The 20893-nt window shown below is 48.5% G+C and overlaps 1 protein-coding gene across 2 annotated transcripts in view; it reads left to right on the top strand.

The window, feature by feature from the left end:
* Nucleotides 1–598: 598 nt before the first annotated feature.
* Nucleotides 599–20893, top strand: part of FSTL4 (follistatin like 4) — a 435003-nt gene continuing 414708 nt past the window's right edge. For both annotated transcript variants that reach the window (XM_036848961.1, XM_036848959.1), the window contains exons 1-2: nucleotides 599–807; nucleotides 8418–8553. In XM_036848961.1, the coding sequence (XP_036704856.1) occupies nucleotides 8428–8553 (126 nt within the window). In that variant the 5' untranslated portion in view covers nucleotides 599–807; nucleotides 8418–8427. The remainder of the gene's footprint in view (nucleotides 808–8417; nucleotides 8554–20893) is intronic.

Genomic DNA, 20893 nt, shown 5'->3' with positions numbered 1-20893 from the left:
AGGCAGAAGAAGGGACTCTCTGGTCACAGCTTGGCCAGGCTAGGCAAATGTCAACTGGGACTGCCTCTGTATGCCCAGGATTTAGTGAGATTCTGCAATGAGAGAAGGCAGATTCAGAAGAGAGAAATAAAAACTTCGCTCTTTCGCAGGTTGTTGGCTCTCAGCGAGGGGTGGTGTCCTTTGACTTTGCGTCCAGGGACAGCTCTCTTGGTGCGGTGTACTGGCCCGCCTCAGCTCCACAAGCTACAGCTGCTGATTAAGACCAGCAGCGCATCTTGAGAGCACAGACTTGGGGAACCCTGCCCGGAAAAGAGCCAGAGGAGAGGAGGAGTGTGTTGGGGGGTGGGAGAGCTCGTCGGCCGCCGGGCTCCACAGAGCCAGGGCCGGGAGCGCACCCCGTGCCCCTGAGGCTGCAGAGATCGCCCTGGAGCGCCGGGAGTCCTCCAGCCCCGAGTGCGCGCCCGGCTGCTCCGCGCACCTGCCGCTGGCCCCGCGGGTCTGAGCGGCGGGCGGGCGGGCCGCGCGCACAGGTGGCGGCGATTGGGCAGGCGGGGCCCGGAGGGTGACGTCACGGGCTCCGGTCCCGCCGGCAGAAATAGGGCAGCCGCGGCGGTGGTGCCACAGCAGCGGTCCACGGCGGCTTAGAGAGCTGGAGCCGCGACAGCCTCCAGCGCGCGCAGGACCCGCCGACAGCCGGAGAGACCGACCGAAGGACGCGGGACCGGGTCGCCGCTGCCACCACGGGGCGCTCCCTCTCGCCCTCCGAGTCCGGCCACCTGGTCTTCCCCTCGGCCCCGGCCCCCTCAGGTACGCGGGCGCAGCTTCGGAGCGGCCGTGGGGAGGGTGCCAAGCCGCCGCCGCCGCCAACCGGTCCCGCCGCGCCCCGCTGGGGTACTGGCGCCCGCGGCCCCGCGTTTCCCTGCAGGGCCCGGCCGGGCGCTTGCTAGTGCTCACCGCCGCGCCTGGTGAACCAAGTTTGCCCGCCTGCCGGGAGGCGGGCACGGGACCCCAGGAGCCGGGCTGGGCAGGGCTACCCCGGCCGGAGCCAGGACTCGGGGTAAAGGCTGGGGAGCCGAGGCGTGTGGCCTGGGTCTGCAGTGGGGACCGGAGTGACCGGGCTTGCGCGCAGACCACCGCGCAGAACCACTTGGGTCGAGCCCGAAGCGGGCGCCGGGCTCCGAGACCCTTCAGGTGCCGTTCTTGGGTTCTGGACCCCGAGCGGCCTCGGCGAGACAGGAGAGCGGTTGCACCTGGGCTCGGACTTGTGCCCTTGGCCCAGGGCTGGGGCGCGAGGCGGGCGTCCTCACCACCTCTTTCCTCCAGCTTTGCGGGGAAACTTGGCGTCTGCTCGCTGCAGCCCGAAGGGCCCGCGGCGCCCGGCCTGGCCCTCACAACCCCGAGGGCCGCCGCGTCCGGGGCTGAGCGCTTGGGCTTCTCGGAGGAGGCGGGAAGGACCCGCGACCCCACTAGGCTCCGGCAGCCCGCCGCTCTCCTTCTGCTCGGCCAGGCCGGTCGTTGTTCCAAGCAAGCGGCCGGTGTTATTTGCTGGAAAATCACTAGTGAGCAATTTGTTTGGGGGATGTTCAGGCGGGGGGCTTGGTCCTAAGAGCTTGTAATGTGGGTGATCTCCACCCCTCTTGGCGCCAGCAAAAGACCTGTTCCAAGTTTCGGGGGGACCTAGGCGAAGCAGGCAGAGCTCTCTGCTTTGGGTGCGAGTGTGGCCTCGAGTTTGGGGGAGAGCTTGGCGCGAGCCTTCGGGGCTCCCTTCAGCTGACAAAGCGGTGCCCCGAGCGCGTTCGCTTGAGGCCTGCCACCTGAGGACTTCGGCGCCCGCCCCTCTTGCAGGAACAGAAACCTGCTGGAGCAGTAGGGTTTCTCACCATGCCCAGAACGTGGCGAGCATCCCGTGCAGCGTGTCCGTCTATGTAAGTTCCTGGGGACCTGCAGAGTTGGGCCTTCTAGGTCTGCGTCTAGCCCAGAGAGTTGGTCCCACATGCGCTGTCCAGCCGACCTCTCTCCTGAGAACTGTCGCCGACATTGATGAATAGCGCTTCTGCAGCCTCTTCTCCGCTCCCCTCTAGGTGTCGCTTCCGCCGAGGTTTCCGGCGAGCGGAGCCGGTAGCTTTGGTCTGTTTCCTTAGTGAATTTGTTGCAAGCCTGTGCACCAGGAATTGTACTAGGTGGACTCCTGAGACGCAAACATCCGTCCACATTCTCTGAGCCAAACAGAAACAGAATTTCAATAGAAGGGGCGCGGTAACTTAAGCCCACTTTTGGTGCACATTTTGATTATCACACAATCTGAGAGGGGAGAAAAGGGATCGGGAAGAAATTCAGACTTTTCTCAAAAGTCCCGAGTTATTTTCCTACCATCAGGTTAGGGGAAAGCCAGAGATGACTTTTAACAGTGTCCTTTTAATCCTGGAATGGCCCAGACAGGCTCTGGGTCTGGGCAGTGGTCAGGTGGAGGGCTCACCTGGGAAGCAAATGGTCAAGGGAGTGAGGGATACGGCTTCTCTGACCCCAGAGGCTCAGCAGCCCTCAGGCAGTAACTCTAATGGAAGACCTGAGCCGATGCTCCACAGGGCGCATGTCTGCTTTCCGTCTTCGTTTTGTGAGAAGACACTGCAGCATTACTAGTTTATTTCTGTTTAAACACACTGAGGTGAATGTTCACTTTCTTCCCCTGCTAGGGAAAAAGACAGCCCGTCTCTCCAAAGACTTCAGACAGAGCCAAAGTTTGTGCAAGAAAATAGTCTTTGATGTAGTGAATTAAAATTGCTTAATAAAAGTTGTTCCAATGGATTTTTCTCTCTCCAAATTTTTTGCCCACCCTCAATTGTTGTCAGTTCCAGGAAGGCTTTTTGTTCCAGAGAGGGGCCAGCTTGTTCTGGGTATGGCGAGAACTTTTATCACTTTGGCTGTGTCCTGGAGGGGTAGGTTGGATTTTTCTACCTTGACCTGCCAGTCACTCAGGATTCTTCTCCTTCTAAGGGCTGCAGGCTTTTCTTTCTTTTCTTTTTTTTTTTAGTGATCTTCATGATGTGAGCTTCTGTTTGACAACATTACATTTCAGAAATTGTCATTGAGTAGTCAGGATTTCCTAAAAATCTCCTTAATTGCTACTTTGCCTTTTTTCGTATTTCTTTGCAAACTCAACTTTCTTGTGTTGCTCTGTGCTTACTAATTAATCAAATTAGGCAGTTATTTCAAGAGCACATCTTTCCTTACATTTTCTATCTTTGTGCATAACACAAGGCATGCAACTTCAAGTGAAATAGAACTACAGTGGAGCGAACATGGTACTTAGGAGGTATAATCTGAATGTTGGAAGGGTGAGGGTTCTGTGCGTTAACTTCATAGTAAATAGGAATGTCATAGATTTACACATTGCACATAGAGTAATTTAGATATCAAATTTATCAAATGTTGGAACAATTAACCAAAGATACCGAATAGATAATTAATAGGAAATGCAATATAACTTCATTATGGATTGCTTCAGGGTTGGCTTCATATGTTTCCATGCCTAATTTCCTGGGATTGGTATTTTAGGGATTATTTTAGGAAGTTTGAACCCTTTTCTTTTTTCCTAAAACACTCACAAATCAAAACTGGGGTCCTAAACCTTGCAAAAGAAATTAGCATACAGCTTCCTGGTTTTAGGTTGGAGTTGATAGGCCTTTTTTTTTTCTTTGAACATTGGGCAGGCATACAGAAGAGAACTGTAGGATTTTAGTGGTCCCCAATTGGTTTCTATTCGTTGATTGCCAACATCACATGTGTAAAATGCAATGCACCTAAAAGTAATTGGCTAGAGCATACACTTTTCAATTAGGTTAGAAATTCAGGTGCCTCAAAGTCACAGACCTTACCATTCTCTTCAAGGCTGGGTGGTGGTGCTTAGTTCTGCCAAATCATCTTCATAATTTCTGGTCCTGTCTGTTACAAAGAGAAGCCATTTCCGTGTGACTATTCCATAGTGTCTGGTCTAGTAGTGTCACCATATTCTGAGAGAGAGGATGAGAGAGAACGAACCAGTGAATAACTTTCCCAAAAGCTCCAAGGGTCAGAATTCCCATTCTTCCCAAACAGGGCTGGTTCCTGAAGGAGGAAAGAGAAGTTTGTACTTATGCCCGTGCTTCTCTTTGGCTTCTGACCCTGTTCAGTAAAGACAGCTTACATGCTGCTGTATGTTCTCTGGTGGGGTAGATTTGGAGTTTACATATTCATATCTATTTCTCCCTGATCATTTGCATTCTTAGGTCACAGTTTTTCAACTTCCTTCAAAAAACAAGTCAGTATTTGGAATGTTACATTCTACAGATTTTTCGTACCTCTATGATTTTACATACAAATAAATAATAGCACGATATCAGCTTGTATTATAACACCAGAAAATCCTGTGGTTTTCACAGCAAGGGGGTAGATGATCTAATGGGGCCCACCCTGAACTAAAAAAAGCAAAATCAGTCTGTCTAAACAGAGAATGCATAGATATTCCATACGTAAGTTTGTGATTATGTTAGAAACAAAACAATTGCCTAGGGGTCAGGATGCTTGAGTTTTAGTCTAGGTTTGGCCACTGAGTTGGCTTCATACATTGGGTGAATTCCTCCACCTTCCAGGTCTTTGGTGTCCTGTCTGTGCAGTGGCCAGTCTGGCACCTGATTCTGCTGAGCATGGGGAAACATGAGGCTCAGGTGGGAAACCTCAGAGGAAGCAGTGAAGTACTTCTCTTGGAAACGAGATGTCTTAAATATCAAGTGATTGTGTCTTATGAGTTGTTTGAAAGGAAAGGTAGTCCCAGGTCTTTTATGAGAACAATCTCAGGTAGATTTATAACCAATCTTGGGACTCTAGCATGGATTGAATGAAGCTTATAAACGTAAATTGATTTCAAAAGGAGCTCTAGGTTGAAAAAGAGGGTTTGTGACCTTATTAGTGGTACCTTCCCATTTCTATGACAGGGAGATTCTTGTTGTATTTTCTTCCGTCTGAGGGCCAGTAGGGCTATTTGAATTTGTTGAGTAATCTTCCAACAGGTCCTCTTCACCCAAAGTGACTGCCTACCAGGCTGGTTGGTGTTGCCCATGAGCTAAAGGGTACTCTTGATGCCTGGCATCCTTTGTATCTCCTCATGGTTTCGTTATTTCAATCACATTCTTTCTTGGCCAACGAAGACAGCATCAATGAAGGCCGAGGAGAGCGGGCCGAGTGGCCGCATCCTGGGTGAAGTGTAGGAGGGGGGCAGCTTGGCTTTCCCCTCACTCTGCTCCTGTGGCCTTGCTCGGAGCCATGAAAGCTGGAGGAACACAGCTCTTGGCATCGGTCAGAGGAGAGACTTGGGGCTCATGGCCTCTGATCTTGCTGTACATACATGTTCCCCCATCTAAAACCAACCATTCATCCAAATAAAATATTTCTAAGTATCAAGAGGCAGCAGGGGATGGGGTTTAAGAGTATAGACGCCAAATCCACCTGGCTGGCTCGGAGTCCCAGCTCTGCCATTTATTTGCCACGCGGCCTTGGCAAGGTACTTAACCCTCTCTGCGACCCATTTCCTCTGTCATCTGACTAGAGGATAATCATTGCCCTCCTCATGGAGTAGAAATGAGGATTATGAGTTAATACCTATGAAGCATTTAGAACAGTGCCTGACACATAGTAATTGCTATATGTGTTAACCAAATAGATAGTCTCTATTTGGTTATTAGACAGATCATCGAAATTGATTTAGACGCAATATTCTTTTTTTATGAACCGAACTGTCATAAAACTTGGGTTGTAAATTTTAAGACTGTTGTTGCTGTAGACGGAATGAATTGTCAATCACCATGAGTATAAAATGACATCTCAGACTCATCTGCCGTGCAAATGAAGTTTGATCTAGTGGTGGCCAAGCTGAAATAAACGTTACAGAGAGGCTGCCTAGGAATATTTCAGTAGTTGGCCTGGCTCGTGCGTTTCCCCGTCGTCCAATAAAATCCTACGGGAATCTCAACACAAACCAGACAAAACCAGAGATGACTCCAGGTGCAGTAGGGCTGCAGTTCAGCTTCCTGAAACACATCTCAGAACAGCTGGTTTAATGCCAGAGGTCTGGGCACACCCTCTTAAATGAAGTGATTTGGTGCTTCCCAAAACAATTGAACAGAATTTATTCTGATATTATCCATTAATAATAAAACATCCAAAATAATTGGTCTTGGATTACTAGGCAAACTGAAAACTAAATACTAGATATTGTGGCTCACATATTTCATAACTCCAGGGATTGACATCTGTGCATTATCTAGAGTAAGTTGTGATTATCTTGCTGTTTTTAGTTTATTTGGGCTTGAAGGCATGAAAAGGGAGAGAAGACCTTTTATATATATGCTCACTCCATGAGCACTGTTTGATGGTGGATAAGTAGGGAAGAATTAATAAAAGTAGAGTAGGAAGCAGTGTCTTTCTAGTTCTAGCTTGAGTTACTCTTGCTGGTTTAAAAAAAATTCCAAAAATCCAGCAACTGCTTTCTGCAGTCTCTGGAACATGGATGGCTCTGTGTTCAGAAGAGAATAATTTATGGGGAGTAGGGAGTTGCCCTATTTATTTTTAGAAAAACTGGTTGCAGTTAGGGAAGTCATTTTTATTCTCTTTTAGTCCCAAATGTGATTTTTCACTCCTCATCCCTGTAAGGACACACACCCTAGCTCGAGCCCCGGATAGGGAGCGTAGCGCTGGGGGGCCGCTGATAACGCTGCAGCCCTCTCCCAGGTAGCTGCGGAAGCTGCAGCGTTCTGCCCCACTCTGCCTTCTTCAGAGGGAGGAGCTGGTGCTGACTGCTGAGACCATGACCTTCAGATTGTATTTACTAGCCACTCGGACCATTTCCCCAGTATCTCTAGCTTTCCCTACAGATGTCAAAGATGAACGGCTGAAGAAACAGAGGTAGGAGTAGGAGCCTGTGTGTGGACTCTTAAAAAAAAGAAAAGAAAAAGAAAAAAGAGATGTCTTCTCTTAGAAGACAGTCATAACTTATAACCGTGCCTTTCATAGGCCAGTGTTATATGCCCACAATTTTTAGTTTGACTTCTCCTTCCTGTGGGCATTTCTGTCTCAAGTCGGGGACATAAAGCAAATCTGGAGCAGCAGCTTTATTTGGGTATGGAAGGCAGCCAAAGGAAACCTGGCATGTGGCAGGAGTGTATTTGTTTGGCAGCCCTGGCATCAGCGCTAGTGATCATTTGATACCTCCCCTTGTGTAGAGCAGGGATCCTTCAAAGCTGTTGGCTCTGGGGGTGAGCACGGGTGGACCCCTCAAATAGGCTGTAAGGTCTCTCAAGCAGCTAATCATCTCTGACTCGGACACCTGCTCATGACCAGCCCTAAGCCAAGGCACGGGGGTGCTGGCCTGCAAGGAGCTCTGTGTGTTTTCATCTCCCCAGCCATGAGCAGGATGCAGTGTGGACCACATGCAATTAAGCACTAAACTGTATGGTGCTCACAGAAATCAATAACCCTTAAAGTTTCCTTGAGTAAGAGTTCTAAATACTGCATGATGAGTTCTATCTGGATATGTTTCTTAGAGATACTGAAATTAAGGTTGGAATATGTTCACGGTGGAAGGCTTAGAAAGTACAGCTAATTGGACAAATGCACCAGTCTGTGTCTTTGTCCTCTTAACACAATGCCCAGCATATGTTAGGGAGTTGAATTTTTATTATAGCTGATTCTTAGTTTTTTTCATCCATGTGATTCTTTGATTACTTTCAATTGTCCATTTCTTAGACAATTTATCAAGTGAGTCTCAGGAAATATCTTAAACGCTACTGAAATCCTATTATCTATTGGATGCTGGGATTCTATTACAAGGACTGGTCTTGAAACAAAAATAAAAATAGTAGACCCTTTAATGCTGTTTTGAAGTTCACGATCTTGTTAACTGAGGCATCAGCTACAAACAGGGGTGCTACAGATTTAATGTGATTCCTCATCAGCATTTATTGAGCACTAGTGTGCCCAGCTGCAAATGCTTTCTGAGGAAACAGAAGCATGGACGTAGGGTAACCTAACAGAGGTGCCTCAGCCTTCTCACCCCCATTTGTTCTTGCAGTTGTAGTGGCAGGTGCATTTTAAGTGGGTTTCTACATACCAGTTAGCATTTCTAGAGTTCTTACTATGTGCCGACCCTGCCTGCTTCAGTCCTCACAGCAGCGCTATTGGGTACATATTCTGACCCCATTTTAGATGTGAATAAACTAAGGCTCCGAAGTAATATAACTTCTCCATAGGAAAACAGAACGGTTGGTGCCAGAATTTAAACTTGGCTTTATATGATTCTGGAGCACAGGTGCTCACTAACTAACTATGCCTTGACTTCTTTACACTTTGCAACGCTTAGTTCTGAGTGTTTGTCATTTTCTCAACAGACTCAACAAAATGAAGCCAGGATGCTTTTGGCTGCATCTCACACTGCTTGGAGCCTCCCTGCCTGCTGCGCTGGGGTGGATGAACCCAGGAACCAGCAGAGGATTGAACATGGGTGTGGGAGAGTCCCGGGAAGAGGTATAGTCACGTTACGGCTGATATGACATTTAAAACTCGTTGCTTTTCAATGTTAGAGTATCTAATTTCCTTTCCACTTTTAGTTTTTATCAAGTAGATTGCAGTGAAAATTAAAATCCTGCCCCCTTTTTGGTAGGGGACAGAAGGCAGCCATGCGTGTTGATAAGGACAGGAGGTTTATATCATGCTGTTAAGTAATTGTCTAAAATCTCTCCAGTGCCAAAAATGTATCCCCAGATCAAGCTATGGTTGCATGTTTTGTCTTCCACACAGACCCACCAGAGAACGGCCTTTGTGTATACTTAATAGCACTCTGAAAGTGCTGACTCATTGGTGGAGCACACCCATGTGAATTAGTGAAGTCTTTTAATTAAAAAATATGTTATAAAGGAAATAGACTTCTTTTCAGCTATATAGATAAGAAGAACCAGGCTGAGTAAGAACTGGAGGGTAGAGGTCCTAAGGGAGACAGCCTTAATGAACAGATAAGAATGATTAATGGCATGTTAGGTATATATAAATGCTTCTAAAGTGCTTGAAAAACTTGTTCTCAAATACCTCCCGGGAGAGTCTTGCTATCCTGCTAATTGCTTTGTGAACTCTGGTCTGAAGTAGTGAAGAGGAGTCATAAACTGCAGCCAGCCCTGCTCAGGTAGTAGGCCTCATGAATTTGGGTCTCATGAGGGATGTAGATTTTCTGCAGAAAATGTTTTGACATGCTGAACCTTGAGAAATGACTACACCCTTTCAATAAAACCACCTAGGATTTTCTTGATGACGTGATGAATACTAATTCTTACCTGAGAGCTTTCCAGGGCATCTTAACTGCCGCCGTCTTCCATGATGCCTCCCCTTCTCCTTTTCTCTGTGCGTGCTTCCCGTCCTGTGGAATGAGGAAGAAAAATCACCCCCAAAAGTCAACGTTACCCAGAGAGTGAATAACGATACACACTATATGGTAGGATTAATGCGTTATTTGATCAAAAGACACGTTTTCTCTTTCATTATTACTTAATTGTAATGCAATCCCAAAGCTACAAGCCTTAATCTGCAGGGAGCTACAGAGGTAATTTAATGCGCACTCTTTTCCTGCTGAAGTTAGTGTGGCTTCCCTTTGTGGTGAGCAGATGATTAGACAGAAACACTATCTCTCCCATCTAAATCCATGAAGGACACAACTTAATGTTCTTGTGAAAGAGTCTGAAGGCTGACTTGCTAGCAAGCCCAGCATTTCCAATGGGAATCGTTTAATTGTTATACTCATATCCATACAGAGGGAAAATGATCACTTAAATCCTATAAATATATTGTTGAATATTTAACGGCAAAGCAAACAGGCAAACACACAGCTATGTGTATTTAGTCTTCTTACTTTTGGGGCTCATTGGCCCACTGTTTTAAATCACTTATTTCAATTAAAAGAGTCAAGCCTATTACGGTGGGATCTAGCTGGAGGTAAATTGAAGGTAAGTTGATATCAACCTAGGGTCTCTTTATTTTAGTTGTTACCACCCTAATTCTTTGTGTATCAACAAGAAAGAGTACCTGATGCTCATCCTGAAGAAGTGAGGCTTTTTTTTGTTCGGGGGTGTTGTTGTGTTCCCCCCTTCACCCCATTAGGATAGAGCCCCGGAGATGCCATTGTCTCCCAGGTTTGGGAATTTCACTGCTTTGGGAAAAGGAAGTAATGCCTCTGTGGACTCCCAAAGGCCGGAACAACCGCCCTACCCATCCAGTACAATTTGCTGTAGACTGAGTTTTTGTGAAGTGTTGTAACTTCTGCTCATTGAGTCTGCTTCTGTCAACTGTTAAATGAGATGGTGACAATGTGAATGGGCCCAGGACATAGGACAGCCTCCGTGAACGTTTAGAGAGAGTGGGCAGGACATGTAGCGTAACTGGTTAGTTTGCTGACCTTGATGACACTTGATGCACGGCCCCTCCGTGCCCTCATTCACTAGGGTCCTCCTGCCCCAGTGCCGTCCCCTCTTTTTGCAAGTCTGAATCAGCCCCTCTTCCAAGGCCCAGCTCTGGTTCTTACCTTTTCTCTAGAGTCTTCTTTGACCACTCTTGGTTACATTTGATCTCTTTCTCTGAACTCCTAATCTTAGTCTTTCCTATCTTTTTCTTAGCTCTTGTATTTGTACTTTAGCATATGGATGAAGCCATCTTATTTATCTTTCTCTTCCTTACAGCGTCTAATAACTTTTTTTTTTTTTTAATTTTATTTTTGGCTGTGTTGGGTCTTCATTGCTGCACGCGGGCTTTCTCTAGTTGTGGTGAGCGGGGGCTACTCTTTGTTGCGGTGCGCAGGCTTCTCATTGCGGTGGCTTCTCTCATTGTGGAGCACAGGCTCTAGGGTGCGCGGGCTTCAGTAGTTGTGGCACGCGGGCTCAGTAGTTGTGGCTCGCGGGCTCTAGAGCGCAGTCTCAGTAGTTGTGGCGCACGGGCTTAGTTGCTCCGCGGCATGTGGAATCTTCCTGGACCAGGGCTTGAACCCGTGTCCCCTGCATTGGCAGGCGGATTCGTAACCACTGCGCCACCAGGGAAGGCCGCGTCTAATAATTTTAAGAGGAAAATAGAGGCTCATTGAGTTTTTGAGTCAATTGATATTTATTCAACATTTGGTACTAGTCATGAAGTCACCTTGGTGCTTTCAAATTTCACATTAGACTATCATGTATTTAAATGAGTTTTTTATACCTCCCTGCACAGGAGGCTCATTTCTGGTGTGGATGTGAATGGTCCCCCCAGCAAATCTGTTAGCAGTTTGTGGGCCAAGCCAAGCTTGTACCTTGTCAACATCCAAGATAGTCCTGTGTGTTACAGGTTCTGGGTAGTTTCTTCTTTGAATTGTAGCTCTTAATATATCCAGAAAGCACTGCCTAAACCATATTAAACTCCTCTAGCAGTTTCCTCAGACAGTCTTATTTTCTAAAAGAATCAAAACCAACAGTTTCCTGAGACTCAATAAATAAATGAAAAAAAACCTTTCCAGGAACTAAATGGTAAAATGTTTCAGTTTGTGTTTTCTTCCTGATCGTAGTACTTTCCAAAACATTCATTGACTTTAGATTTTTTTAAGTACTTGGAAAGCATTAATAAGATTTGATTTGCCTTTCAAGTTATTATACCAATTACTTGAGTGTCCTAAGGGTAAATAAGGATTAAATGACCAATGTGTGTGTGCTTGCACATTTTTAAAGCAATTATAACAATTGTGAATTGTGTTAAATTATTGTTTTATGTACAAAGACTGCAGTTGAAATAGTTTCAAGGAGTTTACCCTTTTAAAAACGTAGATAAAAGGAAATGTAGCTGGGTGGAGTGCCTCTTTAAGAAAGAGCTGAGTGGCAGGACATGATCTAGAATACTAATGCAATTCTGAATTTAGAGGAGACATTTCTGAGAGATACAACTTATCGAAATTCTGAAGTAGAGTTATATTTTATTTTCCCCCTTTCCCCAATACTCTGGCCAAGATAGATACAGTAGTGAAATCAATATTGGTAGAATTTTATACTGGGGAGACCAGGAAAGTGAGAAGGGATGTGATAACAGTCCCTAGGGACGTCCCTCTTGAGGGGCAGACATTTGTGGGCAGGTCCCCTCCCCTTTGAGACCTGGATACTGTGTTGCCATCACCCGCTGGGCTCTGGGATTGGATGGTGGCCGTTACACAGTCTTATGCATCCTTCTTGATCTTACTGAACTTTTCCTAAATTGCTCTTACCCATGGTTTCTAGTCATGCACTAAATATCTGTAAATATTAATATTGGTTCCATTTAAAATTGTTAGCTTTGTATGCCTTGGTGCTTATAGACCCGAGATATGCTTTGATGTCAGACACCATTTGTTTTCAGTGTGTGTGAAGTCTCATAAGAGTCTTTGAGGAAAAAAAATATGTAGTAGGAGTGGTATCGGTAGTCAGGATGCTTTCTGTCCTCCCTAACTCCAGGGGTCAGCCTAAGAGAGCAGGATCCTGCCCTGGTTGACCAGCCCGTTCCCCTTCTGCAAGTGTTGGCCCCTGACGCTGACTGCACTCCCATCCCTGTGAGGACACCTTCAAATTGCAGAGAACTTAAATGCTCTGGCTTCTTTCTGCATTGGTTGGGCATTCAGGAGGACTCAGGCTGCTAAGACTGAGCATTAATTTAAAAAATATTTTTCTTCCTTAATAAGTGTCCTTGTTCTTGCACATTTGATTGCAGTTAAGACAATGCTCCCCTGCCCTTTCTAGTGATGTTCTCCCCCCACAGCTCCCACCCCATGCCCCTGACTTCCTTTTGATTGATTGCCAGGGAAGAAGAGTTGATCACTCCGGCCCCTCACTCTGTGGGAGTGGAGAAAACCAACTCCCTCCTCCCTGTGAACAGACAGGGTCCAGGCTGGATACTCAGCGTTTTCCAAGCCTCATCTGCAGTACAGGCCTGCATGCAGCTTTTATGTCTGTTTTCTGCAGAATCACCCTTCCTAAACACTCCCTGGTACCAACTGCAGCTTTCAAAGAAGACGAGACTCTGGGTGAAGTGTCACAGCAGGAGGCGCGAGTGGGGCCTTTCACTGGGCGTGGCTCACTGGGATGCAGATGGCACCCCTTATATGAATCCGGGACTTCTGCTGCAGGGCTGATTCGGGCAGGGCGAGGCCTCTTCTCTGCTCCTCCAGCTCTCGGCCATGGCTGTCTATTACTGTGTGTCAGAGGGTATGGATGTTAGTTTCTTAGGTAAAATTGGGAGAGCACAATCTCCCACCTGCAGATGTGAGTAAATCCATAATTTCCAAGGTGAAGGGTGGTGGCAGATCCTCCAAGCCCCAGGGGAGGATGAGCTGATTTCCACCTTCAGAGTTAGTGTGGGCTGTACCTACTCCTGTGCAGTGTCTCTTGAGCTTCAGTGTGCTTGTGAACAGGCCCTGATACTTCCAGTCTTGGAGGACAGTGGGCAGAAAAGCCATAGAGGTGTCCCCTACCACCACCCGCTCTGCACACATCCAAGAAGGAGAATCCAGTTGGTGATGAACCCTGGCCTTTTTTAGCTTCTTGCTAACATGATGACGCTGACTGCAGTCAGAAAAAGGAGAGAAACACAAAGGCTGCAGTCATACCGGGAAATAGCTTGCCATGAAATTGGCTTCGGGGGTGGGGAGGCAGGGGCAGGTAGGTGAGGGGAGAGGTGAATTGAAACAACCTGGGTTTGAGAGTCATTTTCACCTACTTTCAAGCAAGCAGGCAGATAAGAAAACTAAGATCTCTGAACCCAGAGTTCCGCCCTGGCTTACCTACAGGTGATTTAAATCCAGAGGGTCGGCCCACACTCCCACGCTCTCACCATCACCGCCTCTGTGCCAGCCATCCTGGTGTCCTGCCCAGTTTCTGTCTCCAGCACCCAGCCAGGCTGCCTTGGGGACCACAAATGCCGGGTTGGTGCTGTGTTCGGGGGTCTTGTTTTCATTTTTATCCATGGACAGGGGAAGCCACCGTCTTTGTTCTTTGTGTTGGATATTTCTCCTCTCTCGCCGCTCCTAGCAAGCCTTCTACTCTGTACCAGTTAGTGCATTGTATGCCCCTTTAGTATTTTGAGATCATAGTTGACAGAGTTTTAACTGTCTCTGAAAAGTTCTGTGACCCAGGAAAATAAACATTTATGAGTTCACAGAAAACCATTATTCTTCCTCTTAATTTAGCCTTTACTCATCTAACTATTTTCTGTATGTCTCTGCTGCTAAATAATCTCTGCCTCTCTAGGAAACTTCCCACGATTGTAAGCAGGACATCAGGCCTTGTGTTGTCAATGGGGCTCTGATTTCCGTTGTCGGGGCACTTGGCAGCGTCAGCTCTGTCAGGCCCCAGTCATCTGCTTGATTTGTTCTCTGTGACTTGTCCCTTGTGGGTTGTCTCTCTTGTTTCCCATTCAGAGAAATGAATGCCGTGTTGGTGTCAGACTCTAGCAGGCCCCCTGTGCGTGGCCTCCACTTCCCTGTCCTGCAATCCAGGGCCATTGTCCTTCTGTCTCCACTGCTGTGGCTTCTGCTCTGAGTCCCCTGGGAAGGGGAGGGTACTGGCTCCGGAGATGGAGGGCATAGGATGAGAGGGGGGTCCCATACCTGAGAGAACTGCAGCAGGGCCAGGTGCATGCTGTTGGGTGGAGGAAGCAGCCGAGCTGAGCCCCTCAGGGCTTAGAGAAGCCCTCCGTCCATTGGGCCTCCCTTGTTGTGGCCACACACTTGCATCTTGGCCTTAGGCATTCCCTGAGGCAGGAAGGCATGGATGCAGAGAAACCCAACCTCTTTCCTCATGGGTCGCTGGTTCTAATACCTTGGGGTTTCTTTCTTTCAAAAAGTAAAACCTGGGTATCCTCACTTACTCCTTCGTGTGAGTGGGGCCTCCAGCTTACCCTGGGGACCTAGCCCCATGCTTCGCTCAGGTATTTCAGGGACTATAGTGAAATTCAGAAAATAAAATTAATTTCGCTTCAGCTTAATTTTAAAATGTCTCCCTGACGACCCTTCTGGGCGTGGTAGGGAGCGGTGACACAGAATCCAGCCCTGAATGGACCCCTGCAGGGTGGAGAGGAATGGAATTCTGTAGGGAAGCGGGTGGGGAGGGGTTGGGCCTTGCCTTGCCTGAAGTCTCCTTGGGTGCACTCCTCTGGGAAGGGATAGCAGGTGAGGAGTTCATGGAGACCATGTGGGGTGGAACCATATGGGCTCTGTTTGACCAGAAACACTCCCCCAACCTTCATACAGACCCGGGTTCAAAGAAGGCCCCCTGGGTTAAGTGCTGATGCCACAACCACCAGCGACCTGCTGGTGTCAGGGAGAGAAGTCCTTAGCGTACTGAGCCGGAAAGGAACTGGAATTGATTGTCTTATTCAGTGTCTAACAACGGCTAAATATCTGCTGTGTGCTGGGAACCGTGCTCAGAGAAGGGGTTCCTAGACTGTTTGACTTCAAGAGCAGAAAAATGAAAACTTTTTAAAGAAGAAGCTCAGCTACCTCCTGGAATCCCTATCACCTCTTTACTTATTTCATTATTTATACTTTCTTATTTATAAAAAAGAATAAAGGCCAGACTTGCAGAACAACGTGCAGTCCATCCCACAAAAGCCTTCCACAGGCACGTTCTATATTGCCTGTGCAGGTGTGTTGTGTCTGAGGACCAGTCACAACAATTACATTCACAATGTAATTGTGAATCCCAGGAACATTGATTTAGATCATAGGGAACTGAGACACACTGAAGCATTTGGTGGCCTGGCCTTGAATTTCCTGGCGAGCTGGAATCTAAGCCCTGTGGAGACACCACGTCCCAGACCTAGGGCCAGTGTTGTTCTCTGCAGTGCCTGTCCTAATTCCACAGCTGGAAAGACCTAGCTCCAAGATAGGTAGGATGAATGCTCATCCCAGAAAGAGGCCCCTGGGCCCCCTGTGTAGGTGGCAGGAGGGTCCTCCTGCAGATAGGTTTCCATCGTCCATCCCGCACAAGTCTATGTGGAGGTGACAGGTGTGGCTGGGTTTAAAGGGAGACCGGGGTGCAGGATTTCTTGTTCATAGTTTTGAAAATTTCTTGCTCATCTCTTTAATCTGCTCATGAAAACTGACACACCACTGCTGTTTGGTGGACAACTTCTTCCTCCTAGTAAAAGGCATTCTCGTTTTACTCCTAGTCAGGAATAAGAAACCTCAGTGCTTGCTCTTGGCTGGAGTGAGGAATGGAGGGTGAGTGACCTGTGGGACCTGGGTCTTCCCTTGGCCAAAGGGTGCATTTCCGCCTGACTCTGTGCAGGGTAGGAGTGGAGAAGCTGGTGCTGATGAGAGGCTGGGGTTGGCCTGTAGGGAACCACGCTTGGCTTCCTTCCAGTTGCAGGAGCTTCTAGAAAGACACCTGAGTGATTGCTTGATGCTTCACCTGGAGGCTGAGCCCTGCTTTTCCCCCCTCCCCAGTGTTCCAAGAGGGTCTTAAGTTCGAACTGAAACCCTTCTGAGGGCTTAGTTGGAAAGGAGAGCTGCCACTGTTACTTTTGTTAAAATACTTTAATCACTGATGGTCTGTTTTGGGGTAGAAAGTGTATGTGTATATTTTTTGAAGAGTTGAGAAGTCGTCCCTGTATTTCTCAGAAAAGTCCTTTCCAGAGAATACCACTGGTGACCAGCGAGCCCTTAACATAGTAGGAAGTGGATTAAAGAACCACGTTTGCTGACCACCTAACCAGCTATGAGGGAGGTGGCAGGTGCCAACGTCACCACCCAGGTTTCGGCCCCAGCCTGTGGAGCGTAGCCTGCTCTTCTGACCGCACATCTCTCCCTGCTCAGGCTGAGTGTTCTCTGTGCTCCTGGTGGCTTGTCGGCTGGTGGTGGGCAAGCTCCTGGCATAGACAGCCTGAGGCAGACAGCTGTCCCTGCCGTGTCCTAACTGAACCCTGCATGTTCTACGTTTCCTCTTTCTCCTCCACAATGTTTGTTGTTGCTTTAAAACCCCATAGCTGCTTTTTCCAGCTGGGGCCAAATCACTCACTTGCTGCTCTGCCTGTCTGCGCTGCTTCCTAAGGGATCTCCGGTCCTGCCTTTGACTCAGGGGCCCCTCAGGTTGGAGGGCCCAGTGGTTCAGGTCTGCTTCTCCCCTTCCAGCTGTGTGGCTGAGAGAAGTTCCTTACTCTCTGACCTTCAGGTTAGCATTGAGTAAAATGCAGGCGATAAAAGCCCCGGTTTCCGAGTTGTCATGAGGACTAAGATGGTGCATGTAATACCCGTCACGGACACCTGCTCAGAACATGGCAGTCAGAGCTGTGGTTTGTGTCTGTGATCTCAGAACCCCACTAAGTACCCATCAAGAAGACCGTGCACTTCTCTTGCGCCGAGGGCTGGCGTGTCACGTCCAGTTGCAGTGCTTGTCACTCAGTGTTTAGCAAGGTAGCTCTTGGGGTGGGAGGGTTCTCTTTCTGGTGGAATGGTCAGTATCCTGGGGTCTGGACCCCCTGGGTCTCCAGTGTCCAGGGGAGCTTGGTACACAGCAGGATGTTCAGATACTTGTCAAGTAAGTGAATGAGGCAGCGATCTTTTATTATTGTTTTGGCATCACGTAGGGATTTAGACAAGGTGACTTGAGTTTCTAGGACTCTTTACAGAAGAAATCCCAGGAGAGACCAGGCTGTTCTTTGGTTTCCACTTGTAGCAGAATCCCGTCACAGTTTCAAATCTTTCCATCATCCTTACTGAATCAGTAGAAGCTTAAGAGCGTCCTATGGGTTGTGTATGGGGGACGGGGGTGGAATCCCTGACTCATTTGCTGTCTCCTTCTTCGAGTGGTCTGAGGGCCTGCCTGACCCTGACGGTCCCTTCTGCGAAGAGGCCAACACATCGGGCAAGCACACCAGACCCTCACCCAAACTGGAAACCTGAGAGTGCAATGTAAACTCACATGCAGGATGTTCTGTTCATGCTTCAAATTTTCAGGGTCAGCAGAAATAGTCTGTGGCTCCAGGGAGGGTGGCTGCCATCTGTCCCTACAAAGGGAGGATTGAGGGCAGTGAGAACGGAAGTTGTCTTTGGGGATTTTGTTAAACAGCTGTTAGACTCCTGATGGCTTTTCTTGATGCTAAGTCTTAGGTCAGTTGGAGTAAAAGCTTGCTTAAGCTGTTCTGTCATTTAAAGCTTGCTCTCTAAATAAAGAAAACAGAACTCTTCCCATTTATTTGCCTTTCTAACCTTGCTTTTAAAACATGCTGGAAAACTTCCTCTATAAGCAAGGGCCTCAGGTTTCTGTGGTTTTGCTGATGTCACATTTTGTGCATTCATTCCAGGGAGTTAGACTTTCATGTGGAGACACTAGGAGATGTCAAATGGGAGAGGCCTGCCAGGTGATGCTCTAATTGGAGTGCTTCTAAAATGTGCCCCACTGGGCCTCCTCTTCCTCCTCCACGCTCTTCTGTTTGGTTGTTACCTATGCTGTTGTTTTCACTTTATCATTTGGCTGTGAAGAATGGGCTTCTCTGCTTCGTGCCTGGGTGTTCATCCCCTGGCAGTGTAGCTGAGGAGTATGTGTTTGTGTCCCAAAGCAGAACTTCTCACTTGACCTTCTCAGGATGCTGTGCACCTACCTTGTGTGGGTCTCTCGACCCTGGGATATCTAGGCCAACTGGGATATCGGGTGGTCTTAAGTCTTAGTCATCAGTAGGTATCCACTGAGCACCCCTCTGTGTGCTTGGCCCGGTTCTAGGGCCAACTGGATGAAGAGAAATGGGATTGGTGATTCTCTTCTTGGGGCCTGAGGACCAGTGGGGCGTGAGAGTGGGGTGGGGAATTGGGAGGGTGATGGAGCCCTTGGCTATTGCTGAACAGAATATGAGTTAGCAGAAGGAATTTAACCCTATGTCAACTTTAGCCTAAAGGAAATTAGGTATCTTTCTTGAGTAATAAAGGAGGAAGTAACTCCCGCCTTCCCTGGTTTCACTGGTCCACCCCTGGTCCCAGAGCAGGATGCTTGTTCTCACAGTCCAGACTTTCTCCTCTCCAGAGGGGTTGTGACTAATGGCAAATCTAGTATCACAGGTTCATCCACGGCCCATGACTCAGCTGCTCTGGAACTTGGGGGCTGGAAGAAGCTGGCATCTCAGGGTGTCACCCCCACAGGCTGGACACAGTGGTGACTGTAGTAGCTGGTGGTGTCCAGGGCTCAGAATTTCAACCAGAGCCCCCCAGCCCTTCTCGAACTTGTCCACCAGAGCAGGGTCTGCACCCCTCTGGGCCCTCTCCTAAGGTGGTTCTACCCGATATGGCCCTGTCCTTCTTGTTGGCTCCGAGGACTTTGTCTGGCCGTGGGGAGGGGACGGCTGCTCATTGTTGCTGTGTCTCATCTCTCTGGGGGTGCGGTAGCATGTGACATTACCACCCCAGTGCCCACACCATCATACCTGGAAGTCTTAGCTCTTGCTTTTGAGTCCCATCTTGAGCTAGGTGTCCCTCCTTGTACCAATTGTTGTACCAATTAGTTTGGTAATTTACAGGAAGAAAACACTTCTGTGGCCATGCTGATAGGACAAAATTATCTGATTCATTATACATTCTAGATGAAAATGTATAATAAACTTTAAACCTTATGTCATTCAAAATGACTGTTCTTATGTTGCAAGAGAGGATGGTCCTGAGCTGCATTCTATAGGAAATTCCTGTGTGTGGTGGGCTGATGTCTCACCGCGAGATTATGAGAAAGGAAAGGGAATAATCACAAACAGCTCTAAGAAATCACCTATACACGTGCACACGGTGAGCAGTTAATGTGGTACAGAACGTTAGCAGTGGGGGCCCAATCGTGGGTGATGGGAGAGTTGAGAGCAGAGAGGCACTGGGTGGGAGGCGGGCTTGGGAAGGGCCTCTTGAAGGCGGAGGGCCTTGGAGAGGCTGGCAGAGATGTGGGTGGGGAGAACAGTTAAGTATTTAAGGAGGAGGCGCCCTCCAAGTGTAGGTGTGGGCTGGAACAGGACTGTGTCTGATGGGAAGGGAGAAGAAGAGGGACTGATGGGTGCGGATACCCAGGCCTGCTGGCAAAGTGACGCATGAGGGACCCTTGGTGGCCACAAGCAGAATCACCTTCCAATGTGTCTGTGTACAAAGAAGGGTTCTCTTGAGGCCCCAGAGACCTTCTGGAGCCCAGCAGGCTGCCTGGGGGGTGCAGGGTGTAGAGTCATCAGGAAGCCTGTCCCCCTTCACCTCCCTTCCCAGCTGCACCATCTCCAACCTCCGCCTCTCTCTCCTTTGCCTGTTCTCTCTGGAGACCAGCCTTTCTGCAAACCTGCAAATCCCGTCTCATAGCCTTTACATTGTAACATGGCCCGGGCACCATAGGAACCTCCGGTTCCAGGGCCCTGGACTACCCAGTCGAGGTCTAGTCTCTGAGAACCTGGTTGGCTCGACTTGGCCAAGCGTCTGCCCTGGTCCTGTCATCTGTGGCCAGGGGACAGGTCCCCAGAGGTGAAGTCCCATTCAGGGGCTCTGAGCAGAGGCTGCAGGTGGCGGCCTGGGAGGCTCCAGTGAAGAGGCAAGAGAGCAGGTCACTGTGGGTGGACGGGGCTGGCGAGGCTAAGGAGCCAACCTCCAACCTCTCAGGGCTCAGAGTAACGTGTGCTGAGTTTTCAGGAGTGCGGGCATTTCATCAAGTTGAGCTTTCCCATCTTCAGAGCTGGAATTGGGGGTAGGAGGGCCTGCCTACGTGGTCTTAAATCTTTGCCCTTCTGCTTCGTGTGCGCAGCTTCCTCTACCTGTCTCACTGTTACCCTCACCACACCAACCTGGCCTGTCTGCGGCTGGGCAGCTTGGAAGCCCAAATTACCCTCCCTGGTTTAT

The sequence above is a fragment of the Balaenoptera musculus genome, chromosome 3, assembly GCF_009873245.2.
Source record: "Balaenoptera musculus isolate JJ_BM4_2016_0621 chromosome 3, mBalMus1.pri.v3, whole genome shotgun sequence".
NCBI classification, from domain to species: Eukaryota; Metazoa; Chordata; class Mammalia; order Artiodactyla; family Balaenopteridae; genus Balaenoptera; species Balaenoptera musculus.
This window is presented reverse-complemented; position numbering and strand designations above follow the sequence as displayed.